A 21,748-nucleotide genomic window follows, 5' to 3' on the forward strand; every position below is an offset into this window, starting at 1 on the left:
ACACACACACAGAGGCACCAAGAAGCAGTGTGGAACCTTAATTGCAATTGATGTATTAACGTTGCACAAATGAAACTGTTGATATAGTGCACCTGGTTGTCAACGGAACATACCATCACGGGGGGTCCATGGGGACTCATATGGGCCTGTAACTCTGAGAGCGTACAGATGGAACGAAAAGGACCCTTTGAGAGTGTACAATGAAATGAAACCAAATGGGACCCAGAGTTAAATTAACACCGAGGATGTTACAGTGTAGTTTGGGGTCGAGATAAATATTTGCTTCAAATGGGGGGGGGGGGGCCGGGGGGTGTCCGCGGGCTAAAGCATATCAAACTGGAAGTCCTTGAAATTACAAAAAGGTTGAGAGTAATTGATATAGTGATTATTTAACCCATTAAGACCTGAGGCTGATTCCACAAAATGTCTTTTAAATCCTAACAGTTTTTTTAATGAATGTTGCTACATCAGTGGTTCTCAAACTTTTTTCATGTCAACGACCCCCAATATGATATGTATTTGGCTGCGGACCCCATGTCAAAATATTTTGTTCCAGGGACCCCTCGGAAGCAAAGATTTGAGTTACAAATATTCGCTTGAAAAAATATATGTTCAAAGATTTGCACAAATTTGCAATTTAAAAAAAAAATAGCAGATCTACAAGCTCATAGCGCGGCACTCGGTGCCGCGCTATGAGCTTGTATATCTGCTATTTTTGAATAGCCCAAAAAATCTAAAAATGACGTTCCCGATCTTAATGGGTTAATCAAAGTTGTATGGCATTGTGCGTTCTTACCTTCAAGGTGGTTATTCGTTTTACTCTATAGCTGGTGTGATTAATCATTCCAGGGGTCAGTTGCAAGTGGGTCACTCTCTGAGTGTGTAATGCATTTTCTAATCTTTTGTTTTCTTCCCAAGGGTCCTTAAATTCTCCGAGTCGACCTACACACCCCCCGGCTACATCTCCGAAATGGAGCGCGTTGGGAAACAGGGGGACATTATTTTGGTGTCGGGACAGAAAACGGGTCACGCCAAGATAAAGGCAAAAATGCAAGAGCCTCTGTATAAGGTACAGTAAGCTGTTTTCAGCGATGCATAATAAGCAGTGGTGTTAAGTAACTAACTACATTTATTCAAGAACTGTACTTAATTAAATTTTGATGTATTTTTTACTTTACTGGAGTATTTCCAATTTTCAGTACTTTTACTTCTACTCCACTACATCTCAGAGGCAAATATTGTACTTTTACTCCACTACAATTTTTTGAAAACTTTAGTTACTAGTTACTTTGTATATTTTGATTATTATTACAAAACATACATTAACCCTTCAGCCCTAAATTTCGGCCTTATGAAAATAGCCGATCTACAAGCTCACAATGTGTCGCGATGCGACGCATTGTGAGCTTGTAGATCGGCTATAAAAAAAAAAAATGACATTTTAAAACTGGGTAATGGGACATTCTGCATAGTGAATACTTTCACTATGGTACTTTAAGTACATTTTGATGCCAATACTATTGTACTTTGACTCAAGTACATTTTGAATTCCGGACTTTCACTTGTAACAGAGTACTTCTACATTGCAGTATTGATACTTTTACTTAAGTAAAAAAAATTGAGTACTTTATCCACCACTGATAATAAGATGCTATGTTTGTTTTGCTTCTGTGGAACTCGAGCACAAACGTTGATGCAGCAGTAAAACATTATAAATGGCCACAAGGTCCTTTGTGGTCTATTTTTAGAAAGAGACGGAGGCATCACAAGAATAGAAATAATAAAAAGCTCCAGTGCAGTGCCTGCTCTCCTGGGACGTACAGTAGAGGTCTATAAATAGCTGCAGCTTGCGTAACAAACATGGCCCCTTCTCCTCTGGCCCTCATCTGTGATGTCAGAGCAATGCGTATGTGATGATAAACGTCCTTGAACCTTGACAGCTGTTAGGCAGAGAGGCGCCAGGCGCCATCCGACTACCTGTGCCTTAATCAAGGTGCGGCGGATATGCTGCAATTTGAAGACGTGCTCGTCAGAGAGGCTTTTTGACTGGATGGCAATAAATTATTACCCATACGTGATTTGGAACAAAGAGTCAAATGTCAAGTCTCATCTTCCCTGAAAAGATGCTATAGCATTTGCTATAGTAATCCTTTTTATATCAAGGTCCATTATTATTCGGCGTTTGAGCCACAGACCACCGTTTGATGAGATTTAGACTCTCAGATCCAAACTTCGAATATTTTGTTATCGTTGGATAAGATTTTGTCAAAAATAAAAATCCTTCTCCATTCTCTAATTGTGTAGACTTCTTGTAAATTAAGTAATGCAGATGTTTAACAATACTTGAGAGAGTAAAATGAAACCAAATGGACCAGTAAGGGTCCATTTGGTTTCATTTTACGCTCTCAATAGTTAGTTAAAGATCTATAAGGGTCCATTTGGTTACCAACTCTACATCATTTAGCTGGGGACCACCTGTAACCCCCTCAAGGACCACAGGTGGTCCCCGGACCACTGGTTGAGAACCACCGGTATATATACTGTAGCACATAACAGTATATGCATGTTAATTGAACAGGCGGATGGCCACATTTTTAAAGTCACGGTCGCACGGTTTGAGTCAGAAGCAGCCCAGTTTGAGTGTGTTGTGTTTGTGTGCATATATTTGTTGCGCTGTAACCATGGTAACCTTGGGGTATCCATCCGTTCGTTCCACAGGATGTGGGCGCAGCAGAAATCAAACTGCTGACTCTAGAGAACATCCTGTTGAGTCCTGCGTACGACGTGTACCTGCTGGCACACTCCTCCATACGCTACAAGGTGCAGAAGATCAGACAGGACAAGATCACAGGTGGGAGACTCAGCCCAGCGGGCCCAGTAAAAGCATATTTATTTTCTGCCATCCACAGCGAAATCCTCAGTGTTCATTCAACTCTGAGTGTGTATAAATGTATCCATTTGTACACATGAATAAATGATGAATAAACACTGAGAATTTTACTTTGTAGTGAAGCATTTTAAATGTGCAGAAGTTCGAATCCCCATGTAGTGTGTACATACTGTATTAAAATTGTGTGTTGGTACTTGAACTCTGAAAATGTAAAAATTGACCTTTTTTAACGTTAAACGTGGCTCATTCAATATGCAAGAACAGACAATATGAATTTTGGAGCGTAATTACAACACGTATGTCTCATTTTAAAACCAAAGGTTAAAGAGTTTAATATAATAATAATAATAAAAAGCTTGTCGTTGGGTCCTCACGGGTCCATACAGGTCCGTCCATTTCAAATGGACCGACCGAGACCCGTGGCAATTGAAACCGATCCGAAGTACCCTCTAGTACAGTGCAACTCGGGTCCAGTTTACCAAGTATAGAGCACTTGGTTCTCAAACCTTTTCATGTCAAGGACCCCCAAAATGATATGTATTTGGCCGCGGACCCCCATTTCAAAATATGTTGTTCCAGGGACCCCCCAGAAGCAGAGATTTGAGTTACAAATGTTCGCTTTAAAAATATATATATTCAAGGATTTGCACAAATGTTCATGATTTTTCAAAAAATAGCGGATCTACAAGCTCATAGTGCGGCACTCGGTGCCGCGCTATGAGCTTGTAGATCTGCTATTTTTGAATAGCCAAAGTGTAAAAGGTTGAAGTGGTTAAAATTATTGTGATGCTATGTTAACACATTTTCCTGGGGCCCACCCCAAGGACCCCTGGGGGTCCCCGGACCCCACTTTGAGAACCAATGGTATAGACTATTAGATCGGGTCTCAAGTTGTTTAAAGTATCCCTCTGGGATTTGCCTGTGAAAGCATTGTGGAGTCTGACGTGTGTTTTTGTCTTCTGGGGCATGTGTTTCCCTTCAGAGCTTCCGATGCCATGTGACCAGTATGAGCTCCACCTCCAGAGGGGCGTGCTGGGCCCGGACACAGACCCTCAGCTCCCTGTGGCCCGTCTGGACCAGCGCACCTCCACGGCCACCGCCGTCCAGCTGGGACAGATCAACGTGGTCCTGGACCACAAGCGTATCCTTCCTTTAACGGTTAAAGGGTTAATGGGTTAAAGTTTAACACTTCACTGTGTTTCCAATCTGGGAACCCATTCGTTTTTGCCTCTGGCGGTACGAAGTGACGCACCGTGAGCTTGTATAGTTGTTATAGCCAACGTATAAATCGATAAAAGTGGTTAAAATGATTGTGATTCATATTTTATTATATTATTTATATATATATATTATTATTATATTTTTTTGTTTTCGTCGCATTACTAAGCCAATAATTTGATGAACAGCAGACCGGTAGGCAGTGGTTCCGGTAGGAGACACAAAGGAGAGTCTTTGTGTCTCCTACCGTTACCGTAACAGCTGCTGGTCATGAAATTATTGACTTAAGAATGCGACAAAAACTAAAAAAATGTCCATGAATTCAACTCTCCATGGGGTGCCTAATCGATTGAAAAAATGTCATTTTGGGGGTGAACTATCCCTTTAAGCCATTTAGACCGGAGGCCGATTCTAAAAACGCCTTCTAAATCCTGACCGAGGTTTTCTGAAAAACTTCAAATATTTATTCAAAAATGAAAAAAAGATTATGTTGCTAATATACTGTACATGGCAACAACGACCCGTCTTGAAAGGTTTAGTTAAAAATAGGGGTTCCCGCCCAAAATGGGTTAACTCATTTTGCTGGGGACCCCCCCCCCCCCCCCCCCCCCCAAGGACCTCTAGGGGTCCCACTTACAGAACCAATGCTGTAATTTGCCATGCCTTCTTGAACGGATATATTATACTGTGATAATGAACTGTGGCCATTCATGTTAATGAACTGTGTGAGTGAGTGTGGGAGAAGTGTAAATTGTAAAGTGTGTGTGTGTGTGTGTGTGTGGTCGTGGTGAGCTCCAGTGAAGTAGAATTGGCTGTTGATGTAATGAGACACGGCGGACGGGGCTAAAAGAGTCTTAGGCACTAACCAAGTAACCAGGATTTGTACTTTAACCCTTTAAGACTGATAACGCATCTGTGTAATTTTTTTTATTTCTTTGGGCTATTCAAAAATAGCAGATCTACAAGTTCATAAGTGCCGCGCTATGAGCTTGTAGATCTGCTTTTTTTTTTAAATCATGAACATTTTTGCAAATCTTGAAATATATATTTTTAAAGCGAACATTTGTAAAATATTTAGTTCCAGATTCCCCCAGAAGCAAAGATTTGAGTTACAAATGTCTGCTTAATTTAATTTATCTTTTATATTTGCACACATTTTCATAATTTTTCAAAAATAGAAGATCTACAAGCTCATAGGGCGGCACTCGGTGCCGCGCTATGAGCTTGTAGATCTGCTATTTTTGAATAGCCAAAGAAATCAAAAAGATTACACAGATGCGTTCCCGGTCTTAAAGGGTTAAGTACAAACTTGGAATCTTCCTAGACACGCGTCCATGTTCTCAAATGGTTCGTTAATGTGCCATTCACCTAACTTGGCTTTTCCTTAATGGCAACGACTCAGGACTTCGCATCCAGGGAGTGTCTCGTCTGCCCAGCAGCACCCTGTATGTGGTTGAACCAGGTTACCTAGGTCTGTTTCTTTCTCTCTTTCTCTCTTTTTATCTAAACACTATTATTTTATTCACAAAAAAAGTTACATAGTGTAGCTGTCAAGGAGCAGTATTCCATAATACAGTAAAGTCTCGGTTCTCTGACTTAACTGTGTACCGCCAGCACGTTGCCTTTTTACTTGACTTATTCTTTTATTATTATTCTATTCAGGTTTTAAGATTCGTCCAGGTGACAGCTGGGTTCTTGAGACCGGAAGAGTGTATGATATCCACATTGAAGTATTCGACAAGTCCAGCAATAGAATTTACCTGTCTGATGTAAGTACGTCTCATTAATATCATTGAGTTGTTGCGTGAGTGATTCCATTTTTATTTCTATTTTATTAGAATTTCTTTTGCATTGTTTCATTGTTCTTTGGGCACCCTCTGTACCAGAACTGATTTTAATACACTACTACATCACACATGTCCTCGCTTGTAAAAGACAGATAACCCAAACCACAATTTGAATATCTGCTTTTATTGCACTAGACCACAAACCGAATAGGAGTATTCAAAACAAATCGGTTACAGTTCAAAAATAACACTGAGTGTTATCTCTCATTCCGCGTGTATATGCCAAAACACTTTTAATTGTGTTCCAACTTCTTAGGGACTTGCCTGTCATGGTTTATGTGCTGTATCTGATTGCATTTGGTACGGCATTACTAGAGTAGCTATTGTTACTGCTGCACTCCAATAATTTCAAAAGAAGTTCTTTGGTCCCCCGTGGAACAAAAAGGAAAATTGGAATGTATCGTCCTGTGCACACACAATCAGCAGCACACTAAAATAACATCTGAGAAACATTAAGGATGAAAGTTTTATAGCCCATTTGGTCTTTCCTTAATGCCTTGCGTTGGCCTCTTGAGCATATTTGCTATTACTTAATATAAAGAAAGCTGTACGTGTCTCACAGAAAATGGAAGGATAATACAAATATTAGCATATCAAAACAATTTTTCTTTTTGCATTTGCTATTATTTAATATAAAGAAAGTTGTACGTGTCTCACGGAAAATAGAAGGATAATAAAAATATTAGCATATCACAACAACAATTTATTTTGCATTTGCTATTACTAATATAAAGAAAGCTGTACGTGTCTCACAGAAAACGGAAGGATAATACAAATATTAGCATATCAAAACTTTTTTTTTTGCATTTGCTATTACTTAATATAAAGAAAGCTGTACGTGTCTCACGGAAAATGGAAGGATAATAAAAATATTAGCATATCTCAATAACAAATATTAAAGTAAATACTTTAACCTCAATATACCCTTTTTCCATTTTCAACCTCGTTAGCCAGCTAAACAAACCGAACACGAAACAAACATTATTTACATCTTTGTTGTTTCACTCCGTATGCTAAAGCAAATACTTTTCCCTCAATATACCTTTTTGTTTTTTTCTTTCAACTTTGTAAGCCAACTAAGCAAACTGAACACGAAGCAAAAACATGATTAAATCTTTGTTGTTTCTCTCCCTCCCCTGTGGTACAGAATGTACGCATTGACACAGTCTTCCCTGTGGAGTACTTTGAGGTTCTGGAGTCTTCACTGAGTGGATCGCAGCACCGCGTGAGAGCGCTGAAGGACGGCCAAACGCTCATCAACGCCGCACTCAACTCTGTCATAGATCAAGTGAGTCTGACGGTTACCTCAAATTAGCCGCCAGAGCGCCGTTACTGTGTTAATCACCCAGTTAGTTCTGGCACTCCAGTGGAGAGGGCTTTGACTGCACAGCAAAATCATCAGAGCTAATTTAAAGGTGCTGTAAGTGTTATGATGTTGTTTTTTTTTGGGGGGGGGGTTCAAACAAGTTTTTCGGTAAAAGGATAAAGCTCTATAATGCGATAGTAGTCATTTCTGTAGGGTGTTTGTTCAATAACAGCTCCCCTGTCTTTCCAGGTCTTTCGTAAACCAAAAACAAATGTTCAGGTTGGGACACAAATCCAATGTTTTTTCTTTGGTCTCACGACAGCCAATTTCACTTGGTTATCCTGTAATCCTGTATGAGTTCTCTCTCCTGATTTGTATGAAATTGGTGTCTTAACCTGAAAATGTATTTTGTGTTTTACTGAAGAACCTGGAGAGAGACCCTTGTTACTGAGCAAACACTATAGCAATTATTACAGAATATAGAGATATTTGTATTGAAGACGTACCTTTTTTTTTACTCTGAGCTTGTACAAGTATAACCAAATTACACTTGCACGTGCTCGGAGTTAGTTTTCATAATCCAACCCTTGAGTGCCAAAAACGGCTATGGCTGTTTTTCAAAAATCATTTTTTCCCCTTCACAGCACCAGGAGATGTCATTTTTCAAAGAATTAGACTCTTATCCACTTCCTGGTTAACTTATTACTTTAAAAACCTGTGTCTCGGCTCCTGTGTACTTTTTTTTATAGCCTGTATTAGGGCTTTCACCGACTAGTCTAACCACTAGTCGACTCTGTTGGTACTAGTCGAATAGTTGAACTTTTTTTTAATTTTTTTTATAATGACATAGTAATGGCCCATCTTACTATTATTATTATCCTCCTGACTTTATTTTTTATCAAAAGGGGGTCAAAAGTATGCCCAATAAAAGCCTATTATTGGGCAATGGGGATCCTTGGAGACGCTGCTGTGGTGCTGTGCTGCTGTGCCAGAAGCGCTTCCCTTAAAACGCCATAAAAATAAGGGCAGGAGGATAATAATAATAGTAATATAGTAGTAGGATGGCATTAAAACAATACCCCCCCTAAAAAAAAATAAAAAAATATATATATATATATTTTTTAATGTAAATTTCGACTAGTCGACTAGTCGACTACTACTTGGTCAAATGAGTCGACTAGTAGAAATCATTAGTTGTGAATGCCCTAGCCTGTATCTCGGCTCCTGTGTACTTTTTTTATAGCCTGTATCTCGGCTCCTGTGTACTTTTTTTTTACTATGTTTTTTTTGGCGAAACATGCTATTTTCAACTGGCTGCAACTATGGAACGGATTGCCGAATGTTTTTTTTGTTTTTTTTCTCGATTCTACGAGACCCCTGTGTGTGTGTGTGTGTGTGTGTAATGAGGGGATCACGGAAAATATTTTGTGACGATTTTAACGATTAAAAAAACGTTAAATAATATGCTGTCACTGGCTGTACCCTGTTTTAAAAAACCTCTGGCACTCAATGTGTTAAAGATGGATAAATTGACACTGAATGTCAGACTGTTGTGTGTGTGTTTTTGTTTCAGGAGGGAGGGGTTCACGCTCTCTCCAGTCCAGTCCACAATGAACAGGATGTGGAAATCTACAACCCCATAGTTCTCAGTCCTGCCATCCTCATGTTTCCATGGCAGCCCAGCATCGGAGCCTACCAGTACACAATACAGGTGAAGCATCCCAGTTTGAACTATAACAGAACATGTTTTTTCAAGACTTAGCCGGAGAAAAGATCTGCAAATTAATTTAAGCTGCAGAGCCACGGAAATGTCATAAAAGCAAAAGGTTAATGCCTCAAATCTGTGATTTCTTCAACCGGTTGGCTGTATGTAGAACAGCAGCAACATAATGTTTAGAATGATAATACCTAAAACATCGTCATCATTACACCTTCAGTCATGAGCTATTTATTCCATGTAAACTCTTTTGACAAATAGTCTTCTTTCAACAGTAATGTTCTTTGTTTTGTTTATTTCAGACATTTAACCACTTAAACCCTCAATACTTTACTTTACTTTAACCCATTAAGACCTGGAACGAATCTGTGTCACTTTAGATTTCTTTGGCTATTCAAAAATAGCAGATATACAAGCTACGAGCTTGTAGATCTGCTATTTTTGAAAAATCGTGAAAATATTGTTTTTATATGTTCGAAAAATTGTTAGGATTTAGATTTTTTGTAGACGCGGCCTCAGGTCTTAATGGGTTAACTTTACATTTGACTCTGTACTTTGTTTGCTCCTTTTTCCCTCTACACCAAACCTCTTTGGCAAATGTTCCCCTCAGAATAGGGAGGGGTGCTAGGGTTGAAGTGGTTAATGTAACAAAAAAAAGGAAGAAAAAAGTTCCTATCGCACACATATTTGGCGGCCCCTGTAGTAACTCTGAGGACCCCCTAGGGGTCCTGTTCACCCTGTTGAAGACTCACGAATTAGAAGAACTAGACATCATCTTCCAACAGTAACTAGGAGAACCAGTGTGTACATCCAGTGTGTGTACATCCAGTTGTGTGTACATTGACACACACACACACACAGTAACTCTTCTTTCCATCAGGCGACCGGAGGCAGCGGCAATTTCAGCTGGTCGTCCTCCAACACGGCCGTTGCCACGGTGACCGTGAAAGGAGTGATGACGACCGTAAGTGACACGGGCGTCAGCACCGTGCACGCCCACGACGTGCGCAACCCCATGCACCACAGCCACATGAAGGTGAGCCCCTCCGTTCAGTTCCAACTGTGTTGTCGCTGTACAATGAAGTGTAGCTTGGCTACAATGAAAAATAAGCTCTCAAGCTTTCATACAATGTGAGACCCCTTTTTCTTTATGTGATGACATCACATGTCACAGAGTCAAGTTAGTTTTAGAGCAGTGGTTCCCAAACTGGGGGTTCCCAAATTATTTTGGAAATGTGTGAACATAGCCTATCTTCAAGGCGTTGTGAGCTTGTAGTTCATCAATTTTCACAATATTTATCTGTGGAACCGAGTCAAACTAAATGTAATGCCTGCAATTCCAAGTGCTTGTCAGGGTGGGGGGTCCCCCTTTCAAAAATGATTATTTTGGGGATCGTGGCCTGAAAAGTTTGTAAACTTAAAGGGATTCACCCCAAAAAATACCTATTTTCTATCACACACCCCCTCTATTACACACCCCATGAAGCCTTGAATTCATGGATATTTTTTAGTTTTTGTTGCATTCCTAAGCCAACAATTTGATGACCAGCGGAGAGATGCTAATGTATCCGGTAGGAGACTCAAAATCGACACTTTGTGTCTCCTACCGGAGCCGCTGCCGGTCATCAAATTATTTGCTTAGGAATGCAACAAAAACCTAAAAAACTCCATGAATTCAAATCTCCATGGGGTGAGTAATAGATAGAAAGAAAAAGTCATTTTGCGGGTGAACTATCCCTTTAACCACTTAAGCCCTATATTATTTAATCATACGACATATAGGGAAAATATACAATCTACAAGGTCACAAACGACACGTTGTGACGCGTTGTGAGCCTTGCAGATTGGGCTATTATTATAGCCTAAATGTCTTAACCCATTAATACCTGGAACGCATCTGTGTCACTTTTAGATTTCTTTAGGCTATTCAAAAATAGCAGATATACAAGCTCATAGCGCGGCACCGAGTGCCGCGCTACGAGCTTGTAGATCTGCTATTTTTGAAAAATCGTGAAAATTATTTTTTAAATATTTTTTTCAGATTATTTTTTTAGGATTTTGAAAATGTTTCGAAGCGGCCTCAGGTCTTAATGGGTTAATTTGTCTCATGATGATACTAAACACTTCCTGGTCCAGGTGTATGTTGTGGAGCCCGTGGGGATGGACTTCTCTCCCTGTCCGGTGGAGGCCAGAGTGGGCCAGGTGTTGGAGCTGCCCCTCAGGATCTTTGGTTCCCCGGCGGGGGCAGAACAAGCGGACGAGGCCGGCGAGGAGAGGGTCATGCTGACCGACTGCTCCCACGTCGACCTGCTGGTCGAGCAGGAGAACCACGGCGTCTTCCAGCTGCTCGATGGTGAGTCAATGTCTGAGTTGTACAGTAAATGAAACACTGATGATCGTTACTGTGCAGAGATCGTTGGTCAGATATCATGGTTCCATTAAAGGAGAGATCCGCCCATTTTAAGTGTTATCTTTGATGTGTCGCTAATCACTCACCATCATTGAAAGGGACGTTGAGTCCCGTGTCGTGCAATATGTCGACCCCCTCCGTTGGCATAATGGGAGCCCGTGTAAGAGTGAAAATCGTCTATTATAACCGATGCAAAGTTAGTATTTTCTCTACTACTGCTCATTGTGGAGTCTCATGATACTCAAACGTGCACTGAATGTCGCGAACAAGCTATCGTTCATGCAGAACGAGATGATGCCGGTTGCTTACTTCTTCCACAGACGCCAGGTTCTGTTGAAGAAGTAAGCAACCAGCGTCGTCTAGTTCTGCACGAACGATAACTCGTGCGCGACTTTCAGTGCATGTTTGAGTATCATGAGACTCCACAATGAGCAGTAGTAGAGAAAAAACTAACTTTGCATCGGTTATAATAGACGAATTTCACTCTTACACGGGCTCCCATTATGCCACGGAGGGGGTCGCCAGACTGCATGATACGGGACTCTCTGGAATAACTCGACATCCATTTCAATGATGGTGAGTGATTAGCGACACATCAAAGATAACACTTAAAATGTCCGGATCTCTCCTTTAAGACCGGGAACGCATCCGTGTCATTTGTTTTTATTTATTTGGGCTATTCAAAAATAGCAGATATACAAGCTCCGAGTGCCGCGCTACGAGCTTGTAGATCTTCTATTTTTGAAATGTTTTGAAAATTTGTGCAAATCTTTGAATATAAATATATGTACGTTTTAAAGCAAACATTTTTAACTCGAATCTTTTGCTTCTGGGGGTCCCTGGAACAACATATTTTCAGATGGGGGTCGGTGGCCAAATACATATAATTTTGGGTGGTCCTTGACATGAAAAGGTTTGAGAACCACTGATATTATAGCAACATATGTTTTTTTTTTAAACTGTTATGATTTAGAAGACAGTCCCCAGAAGCAAAGCTTTGAGTTAAAAATGTTTGCATTAAAAATATATATATATTCAAAGATTTGCACAAATTTTCACGATTTACAAATTATAGCAGATCTACAAGCTCATAGATCTGCGTGGCACTCGCTATGAGCTTGTAGATCTGCTATTTTTGAATAGACAAAGGAATCTAAAAATGACATGCATTCTTTCCCGGTCTTAACAACACATTCCATGCCAGAGTTTAATCTCATAATGTACTCACCAGTGCCAGCGTTTTATTGTTGTTTTTTTGTTTTTTTCATGTCGCCACAGACCTCGCTAAATAAGTTAAAAGTGCGCGTTCATTTGGTTCTAAACACACAGCGGATCCGTGAGAAACGGCCAGCGAAAACAGTTTCCAAATGCGAGCCGCCATCTTGAAGATACAGCCGATCAACGCTAAACAGTGATCAGCGAGGAGAAAAACAACAACCGAAAAAATCGAGTTTTAAACAGGATCCCAGACAGGAAGCGGATACGATCGAAAAAAACGGAACCCGAATAATTCTGTTTCCGACCGGAAACCGGAAACGGAAATGGATCAAAAAAAATCGGAAAGTGCACCTGGGGCAATTTCAATGGGAATCGGCGGTTCGCGTAGATCTACGCGACTGGCACGCTGCGGCTTTAAATAGGTTCGCGTAGATCTACGCGACTGGCATTCAATGTGTTAATGGGTTAAGTGTCGAGCTAAGATTCATTAACCGCTAACGGTAACATTATCCCTCCGTTTATGTTGCAGCCAATTAGTTTAATAATGTTATATATGCGTCTGCATGAAATCACCTGTGGTTGGCTTTCCTCAGACAGCCTATTATAAGAATATTGTTATTTAAAGGGACGATTATACACTTTCAAATCCTTAAACTAACACCGTAGAGTGTCTGTAAATGGAACCAGGTAGACCAATTAGGGCATTCAATTGTAGCCTATCATAGGAATTTAACAATGTATATACCCTATATGCAGTATAATTGGCCTATTATCACAAACGAGAGAATGAGAAAACTGTCCTCAATCTAAATATTACTTGAATGCCACTGGAATTACTACAGCCATAGCTTAGCGTACCATTGTTATTAATTGGCCAACAACCTTATGTAGATTGTTGGCGGTAAAGCTAACCTGTGTAAAAAGCAACATTAAATGGAGCCTTTGCACCTATTAGCGCCAATTTTCAAAGAAACTAGTGACCATCATCATCATAGTGACCACCATCTTTTTAATGGATGGTGTCAGGGCATTCCTCATTTTGGTGGCAGAGTAGTAGAATTTCCCCATGTTTGTTCTAAATTTGGGTGGTACCAGATCATTGTCGACAATCCACTTTTTAGCAGTGACCACACAGCAAATTGATATGTATTTGTTCGCCGACCCCCATCTGAAAATGTTTTGTGCCAGGGACCCCCAGAAGAGAAGATTTATGTTTTTATTTTTTATTTTTTTAATTAAACGTTTTCCAAAACATTTTTATTTTTCGAAAAAAATAAATAAATAGCAGATGTATGGATAAAGTGGGTAAAATGATTGTGATGCCGTGTTAACTACTTTTGCTGAGGACCCCCTGAAGGACCCACTTTGAGAACCACTGGTGTATTTAACACAATAAACAGGCAAGTATTGGACTTGTCTCTATTTTGTGCAGGTCATTTTAGTCAAAAAAACTTTCAAGGCCAATACCGATGGCCTTTGCTGTGTGTCAACCCCCCCCCATCTCTCTCCCCATTTCCTGTCAGCCTACTTTCCTTTAAATAAAGGCAGAAAAGTAAAAAAAAATTAATGTGGGTTTACACACTATAGATGTTTCAACACATGCTGCCCCAAGTGGCTTTTCTTTATGGCTTTTAGATTGGCAGTACAAATTTCCTATCTCGGCAGAAGTGCAAGATCTATGAGTTTTCATTCTGGTATGTTGCATTATGAATTAGGTTATTGTGCTGCTGTACTGTACCTGCCTGGGAACTGATGAATGACCTCTCTCCCCTCCCACCCACCGCCCCACATCTAACCGTACAACCGTTAGTAGTCCTGTGTGGCCCGTTTAGTCTTTATTTGGTACTGTGTCATAACCACATTATACCCTTCTCTCTCCATCTGTAAATTCCCTCCTCCTCTCTCTCTGTCACTAATAACTTAAGCTTCAGACCTCCCAAAACAAACTCGTACGACTACTTCTCGGGCCTGAAGCCCATGACCCACCTAATTCCAACACACTTTGCTAGTTTGGGATGGCTCGGGGTAGAAGCCGGGGTTAAGCAAATATCTCAGGGATTGGTATTTAAAGGGATAGTTCACCCCCAAAATGACTTTTTTCCCGTATCGATTTCTCACTTTTTGTCGCATTCCTAAGCCAATAATTTGATGACCGGTGGAGTCTCCGGTAGGAGACTTAAAGGTAGGAGTCTTCGCCGGTCATCAAATTATTGGCTTTGGAATGCGACAAAAACAAAAAACAATCTCCATGAATACAAGGCTTCATGAGGTGTGTAATTGATAGAAAATAAGTATTATTTTGGGTGAACTATCCCTTTTAAGATAGTCAAAGAGACATTGCCCCTCAGCCATAACACTAGAGGGAGCGACCATGATCTGGTTTTTGATTGATTGAAATTGATTGATTGACATTTTTATTAGGCAAAAGAATGTAAAACAACAGTTACATTTATAATGCTTTTGTCTAAAAGGTCCGGCCAAAAAAGTCCTTGCGGGCTTGCTTCCGTTGGGGTCCTTGAATTAATTTCATAGACATATATAGTAGCAACCAAACAGTTCAAAAATCAACATAAGAATACAGAGGAAAAAAGATATACCACTATGTACAAAAAAGGCATGAGAAAATAAAAAATTATATACAAAAAAAGCATTAGAAAATAAAAAAAATATGTACAAAAAAAGGGGAGGGGGGGGGTCGTCTGTCTACAGGGAAACTGGTACTAGCTCCTCTTTAGGCCTCCAGAAAGATGAGTTTTTAGGGCTGTTTTGAATGGGCCCAGTGAACTGCATTTTTTGAGGGATGGGTTTAGACTATTCCATTCCTTGGTGGCTGTGCTATAGAAGGAGAATTTGCCCATGTTTGTTTTATGGGTGGGTGGTACCAGATTGTTGTTTACGCTCCCTCTAGTTTTGTGACTGTGGGTGTCACTAACTTTTTCGAGGTAATTATACAGATATGCGGGTATAGGGGGCATTTCGGGCAAATCTGCATTTACAATTTTGAAGACCAGTCCCATTTTTAGTTGTTTAACCCTGTCTTCCACCCTGAGCCAGCCTAGGCTGGCAAAGTGAGTGGGAGAGAGGTGGGTCATGGGCCCCAGTCCGAGAAGTAGTCGAATCAGTTTGTTTTGGGAGGTTTGAAGCTTAGTCTTCAGTGACACTGAGGTGTTGGAGCAGGCTCGTATGGTGGGTTCTAACGTGGACCAGGCAAGATTCTTAATGACTCCCCCCTTCCCCCCGGCCCCCCACCCACTGCGTCGCGGGCATGTACGTGCGCGAAGCGCGCGCAATTTTTTTGCTTAATTAATTCATTAAATGACCATAAAACAACATTAACAACACTCTACCCATCCCTCAGTGTGTTCCATCCTCAAATGTTTTACTTAAGTAAAAGTATCAAGGGTTAGAAAACTTTTTTTTCACATTTGAAAACTTGTGAAATGGGACCTTCTGCATAATGAGTAGCCTACTTTTACTTTTGGTACTTTAAATACATTTTGATACCAAAACTTTTCTACTTTTACTCAAGTACATTTTGAATACCTTACTTTTACTTGTAACAGAGTATTTTTACATCGCAGAATTGATACTTTTGTTTAAGTAAAACATTTGAGTACTTTTTCCACCACTGGTATTCAGTGCATGCAGTTATGTTAGTGCACACAGGACGAGGGAGTCGAGGGACACAGCATAGCGACCCTTCATTTCAATAAGGGCAGACGGCAGAGCCAAAACCTGCAGAATATGTTTAGCACAGCCACAGAGATCACGACTTGTTTATTAGAGGCAATTAGCATGTCTGGCTGGGGCCGCTTGACAATGGGATCGGTGGGGTGGGCGGAGGCTGCGGAGCTACTGCGCCGGTAGAGGAAAAAAAAGACGATTTTCTTTTAATATATATAAAAAAATAGGGGAGCAGAGTTTTACAGACCGGGCCATGGCCCCATTGGCCTCTATGACGGTACGCCCTTGTGTTGGAGTACCAAGAGGAGCTAGCATAGTCAAAAAGGGGCTGAATCATGGCCCCTGAGAGGGTCCTGAGTGCCTGAGGGTTGACAAAAGAGGAAACTCTGCCCATAAATCTGGTTCTCTGGTTTACTCCTTTGACCACCTTTGTTGCCATGCTTTCACCTGTCAGGTATTTGTCAAGAATACATCCCAAATAGGTAATCTCTTCTTTGCCTAGTGATGATTGTGTCATCGACTTTGACCTTGAAGTCATTTACCTTCATTTTACTGAGGGAATGTTTGGTCCCAAATAGGATGGATTCAGTTTTCCCAAGGTGTAGTGACAGTTTGTTATCGGTAAGCCAGGTACGGATTTTTGAGAGTTCAGAGCTGAGAGCTTCCTCGACTTGCAACTTGTCCTCAACCGAGATCAGGAGTGCAGAGTCATCAGCGAACAGGAACAGTTTGCAGTTACAGGCAGCATTCATGTCGTTAATGTATAGAAGAAACAGTAACGGCCCTAGAATGCTGCCTTGAGGAACCCCGCAGCTCACCGGGAGGGATGAGGACATGGTTCCGTTGATGTCAACCACTTGTTCTCTACCCTCCAAGTAAGATCTCATCCAATTTAGTGATGTGCAATCAAAACCAATCGCCTTCAGCTTATCAAGTAGAATTTCGCCATTTGGAGGTCCAGCATGACCATGCCGCAGTATTTGCCCGAGTCTACCTCACGTTTGATGTAATCGGTCAAATACAGTAGGCATGTGTCAGTGGAGTGGGATGTTCTGAAGCCCGATTGGAATTCAAACAACAGTTTACGCTCGCTGAGGTAGCTGTTGATTTGTTCTTGGATTGATCGCTCTATAACCTTTGAGATGGAACAAAGGATGGAAACAGGCCTATAGTTGCCAGGATCTAGTTTGCTTCCTTTTTTATATAGAGTGATTACTCTTGCCAACTTGAATACTTGTGGGACGTGACACTGACTGATGGATAAGTTTGTAATGTGGGCTACTATGGGAGCAATGGAGACCGCTGAGTCTCTGAGGAATCTGGTGGGGATGTTGTAAAGGCCGGTGGCCTTGTTTGGCTGTAGGGCGAGGAGTTTGTTTTGCACATCATCAGTCAATACAGGTTTGAAAGAGAAAGAATCCTTTTTAGCCCCTAGTTTGTCATAGTGAGCTTGAATGTGGTCGGGGCCATACAGACCTGAATGCTGAGGGAGTTTGCTTACCAACTGGGTTGCAACTGTGGTGAAGAAACTGTTAAAACAGTCCGCTACCAATTGCTTGTCGGTAGTGAGCGAGCCACTTGAAATAATGCAAATGTTTGTAGATTTTGTCTGAATGTTTCCGTTGCAGCCTAATTGTTTTAGTGCCTCCCACAGTTTTTGTGGGTGGCTTTTGTTTGCCTCTATGTTCTCATTTAAGAAATTCTTTTTGGCATTTCTGATCAAATTAGTAACTAAGTTTCGTAGTTTTCTGCACTTTTCAAGTAGCTGCTCACTTTTGTTTTTCCTGAACTCGGAGAAGCTTTTGTTCCTGAGTTTGATGGCATTCAAAATGTCACCCTTCATCCAAGGTTCTGTGCTTGCTTTGACCGTCACCACCTTTGTGGGTGCGATGTTATCAAGTACACACAAAAAAGCTTTTTTGAAACAGGACCAGGACTCCTCCACAGAGGTGCAATTTAGGACATGGGACCAGTCCATTTTTTCAAGAGCTGTTGTTAGAAGTTCACTTGAGTAGTGTTTCATAGACCTGCAGCTGATTGTCCTGTGACAATGAGCTCCAGGTCCGTGAATCTTCCGAGTGCAGAAAATGATATTGTGATCACTTAAGCTGCACTCAATCACACCACTCCTGGAAATTCTGGACCGGTCCGTCGTCAACACTAGGTCTATGATTGATTGAGAAGCAATGCCCACCCTGTAAAATGCTTTATCAGCTGGGTAAAGCTGTGCAGGTCACAGAACCTTCTGAGGGACTTAAAGGTAGCTGAGTCTTCCTTCAGAACACAGGTGTTAAAGTCACCAATTGGTACCGTCTCAGAGTTTCCTAAACCCGCCACATGTTCCTCAATCAAGTCATAAAAAGCATTTTGAACTGGGGGTCTGTATATGGCGCCAATTATCAGTGGGTATAAGATTTTGACCCAGACCGATTCAGTGGGGTTTTTATCCATGTCTGGGATCACCTCGTAAATAATGTCTGATCTTACATAGATGCAAACCCCACCCCCAGAGAGATTTCTGTCTTTTCTGATGACATTGTAGCCCTTTATTTCAATCTCAAAGTCTTTGATGGAATTATCCAACTTAGTTTCTGAAGCCTTTGTCCCGCGTCGACGCCAAGCAGTGGTGCCAGGGGATAGAAGAAACAGGGGAAAAAACACCGTTTTCCTGTGCTTCCCTCTGAGAGATACCCTGCGGTTGTCTTGGGCCCATGTGGCGCATGGGGAAATCCTCTTGATGACGTTGCTGTTGGGGAAGCCCTTGTCTCGTCACCGGCCACATTTCTTCAGGCGGTGGTCTGCTCGGGAACGCAGGTCTTGGAACCAGCACGGACGTTAACCGGGACAAATAATCCATCCTTGTTTCTCCAGCTCTTTGCTGGGGTTCGTTCTTATCAGGTGAGGTGGTCCGTTGCCAAACAAAGTTATTTGTCTGCATGTTGTGGACCGGGCTTTGTCGGGCGCTTCCGTCGCGTGTGAAATCAGCTGTGATGTTGTTTTGGCCATTGAAGTTGTGATCATAGCGAGTCTCCGTGGTGCTCTTCACGGTCATTGGGCCGGGATTAGGATGTACATTTCCCGATAACAATAGACTCAACCAAATGATCTTTCTTACTGTAAGGCCATCAAGCTGGCTTGGGGTTCTTCTCCGTGTTTGTACCGATTTACGCGCGTCGAAAACTTTAAAAAGTAACGTCGCTGCGTCTTGTGGTATATCTCCGTTTGCACTCGCTCTCCGTTGAAGCTGCACATTGTGGGATTCGATGAAAATTAATCCTTGCAATATAGCAGCGTAGCACAATACCAGGTACTGTAGTTGCTGGCTGTGATAATCCTCTTAACACATCCACCGCCAGAGGTTAATCTCATAATGTACTCACCAGTGCCAAGGTGTTTTTGTTGTTTTTTTGTTTTTTTCATGTCGCCATAGATCTTGTTAAAATCCTTAAGATTGAGCCGTGAACGGTCTGTTTACATCCGCGAGATCTCCCTGTATCTCCCAGTGAAGACCGCATGTCAAACGGACTTCCATGACTGTAGTTAGAGCGGATTACGTTAAACAGTGAAATGCGAGGAGAAAAAACTACAGGAAGAGAATTGAGTTTCAGTTTCGTCTGTAGAATGGGAGCGGGCGTGATCGTCGAAACCGGATCCCAAATAATTCTATTTCCTGTCATCAAACCGGAAACGGAAGTGGATCAAAAAAATTCCGAAAGTGCACCCGGACCGCGCATGCGCGAAAAGACCGCAGCCCGTAGGACTACGGGCTCGGCGCTTAACCGTTGGATTTAACGGCCCGTAGAACTACGGGCCCGGCGGTAAAGGTGTTAAGGTGAAGATGTTGTTTTCGCCGCCGAAGAATAGAGCGCGGGGTGGAATGCAGGAAAAGTGCGACTGTCCGCGTTGAAAGCCATCTCAGGTATGTTGTCTGTGTTCAGCTCTTCACACTGTTGACTCAGGATCCCTTTGAACACGTCAAATCTATGGTTGAGGTCCTTCTGCGTGTGGATTTTGAACGCGCTCCCCAGGGCGCCGTCGGCACAAGCGGCTCCGTAGAAGACCCGTCCTATCCGGGAGTGGACCAGAGCCATGGCGCACATGACGCAGGGCTCCCTGCTCAGGTACAGGTCATAACCCGTGCAGATGTACGGCTTACCGGCCTTCTCCGTCGCCTCTGGCTGGGCCTGTGGGTTTAGCGAAGACTCTGAGCTGGGTGTGAAGCGACAGTCAGGGTATTTATCCAAACGGTACGCGCCTCCACCCTGCGTCCTCGCCACCAGGTCTATGCACACCATGGTGGCGTGCTGTAGGGGATGGTCGGCGCGGCAGTCGTGACCCACCGCCACCACCGTGTCCGTTTGCGGGGTCGACGACCACGCCTCCCGCGGGGGCGTGGCCTCGCCGGCGCCCCGCCCTGGCGGCCGCGACGGCTTCCGTCATGTAGCGCTGCATGCTGCTCTTCTGAGGCCCGCTGAACAGATCTCCTCTCGGGGCCTCCGTCACCTGTTTGTTTTCGTGGAAGGCCGTGGGCCAGTGTTTGCTGGCCAGCTCAAACTGTGGTCGGGTGAGAGGGGCCCAGGCGGGGACATGGACCAGGAAGGGGTCTCCTAGTCCCACATGTCCCACTCTGTCTGACGGGACCAGAGCCTCCAGGCGGACCCCCTCCTCCTCCTGCTCCATGTGGGGTACTTGTGTAAGCAGACACAGCAGGATCTCCAGCGGATGGGGGCTGTCTCTGTCTTTACATGGCCGGACTCTCTTGATGTGAATGTGGGACGTTAAGGGGTAGAGGAGCTCTCTCACCAGGCGGGAGGCCTCCTCCTTGTCGGTGATGGGAGCGGCGAAGGCCGCGACCAGCTGCGCGTCACGGGACTGTTCGTCGGACAGGACGGGGACGGCCACCCAGGAATCCACCTCATTTTCGCACCCCTCCTTCCTACGTTTGGACTGGGGCTCCATTTCAGCCCACTCTCCTCAGAGAATGAAGACGGAGCCAGCAGTTTCCACAGACTAGGTTTAGTGGTCAGGGGATAGGCGCCCCTCTCCGGTCAGCGCGAGTATTACACCTGGCTCGGCACCATTCAGCCCTTTACTGTTGTTTATTGTTGTTTATTGTTCCTCCAACCGTCCTGAACCACAATGTCTGCACCATAGATGACTTTTGAAGGCTCTCCACCAAGATGTCTCCAACAAAAAATAAACAGCCCGTCTGTTCAGGTTGAATTATTAACGCATTTTCCTCAGCTTCACATCCGTTTGGTTTCCATGCTTACTCCAGTGTGTACTACCCAAATTTAGAACAAACATGGGAAAGTTCTCATTCTATATTGCTCTGCCACCAAAATGTGGAATGCCCTGACACACCATCCATTAACACATTAACTGCCAAAGACGTTTATAAACGTCTTTGGGCATTCAGCTATTGCCTGCCAAAGACGTTAAAAAACGTCATAAAAAA

General features: G+C 42.6%; 2 protein-coding genes across 2 annotated transcripts in view; one reads left to right on the plus strand and one right to left on the minus strand.

Moving 5' to 3' along the window:
• The window catches only part of nup210 (nucleoporin 210), a 101,581-nt gene that overhangs the window by 12,044 nt on the left and 67,789 nt on the right, over positions 1-21,748 (plus strand). Inside the window, exons 5-13 of the mRNA XM_080443430.1 lie at positions 919-1,069; positions 2,719-2,851; positions 3,873-4,031; positions 5,511-5,579; positions 5,771-5,877; positions 7,103-7,243; positions 8,835-8,972; positions 9,859-10,014; positions 11,115-11,331. Coding sequence (XP_080299556.1) covers positions 919-1,069; positions 2,719-2,851; positions 3,873-4,031; positions 5,511-5,579; positions 5,771-5,877; positions 7,103-7,243; positions 8,835-8,972; positions 9,859-10,014; positions 11,115-11,331 — 1,271 coding nt within the window. The remainder of the gene's footprint in view (positions 1-918; positions 1,070-2,718; positions 2,852-3,872; positions 4,032-5,510; positions 5,580-5,770; positions 5,878-7,102; positions 7,244-8,834; positions 8,973-9,858; positions 10,015-11,114; positions 11,332-21,748) is intronic.
• On the minus strand, positions 20,118-21,550 carry LOC308097390 (putative inactive tRNA-specific adenosine deaminase-like protein 3; the record flags this gene model as incomplete). The annotated part of the gene is given in 2 exon segments (XM_080445146.1): positions 20,118-20,654; positions 20,656-21,550. Coding segments are annotated over 2 exon segments (1,131 nt in total). The 5' UTR covers positions 21,250-21,550.

The sequence above is a fragment of the Gymnoscopelus braueri genome, assembly GCF_963280865.1.
Source record: "Gymnoscopelus braueri genome assembly, chromosome: 12".
In the NCBI taxonomy this organism is placed as follows: Eukaryota; Metazoa; Chordata; class Actinopteri; order Myctophiformes; family Myctophidae; genus Gymnoscopelus; species Gymnoscopelus braueri.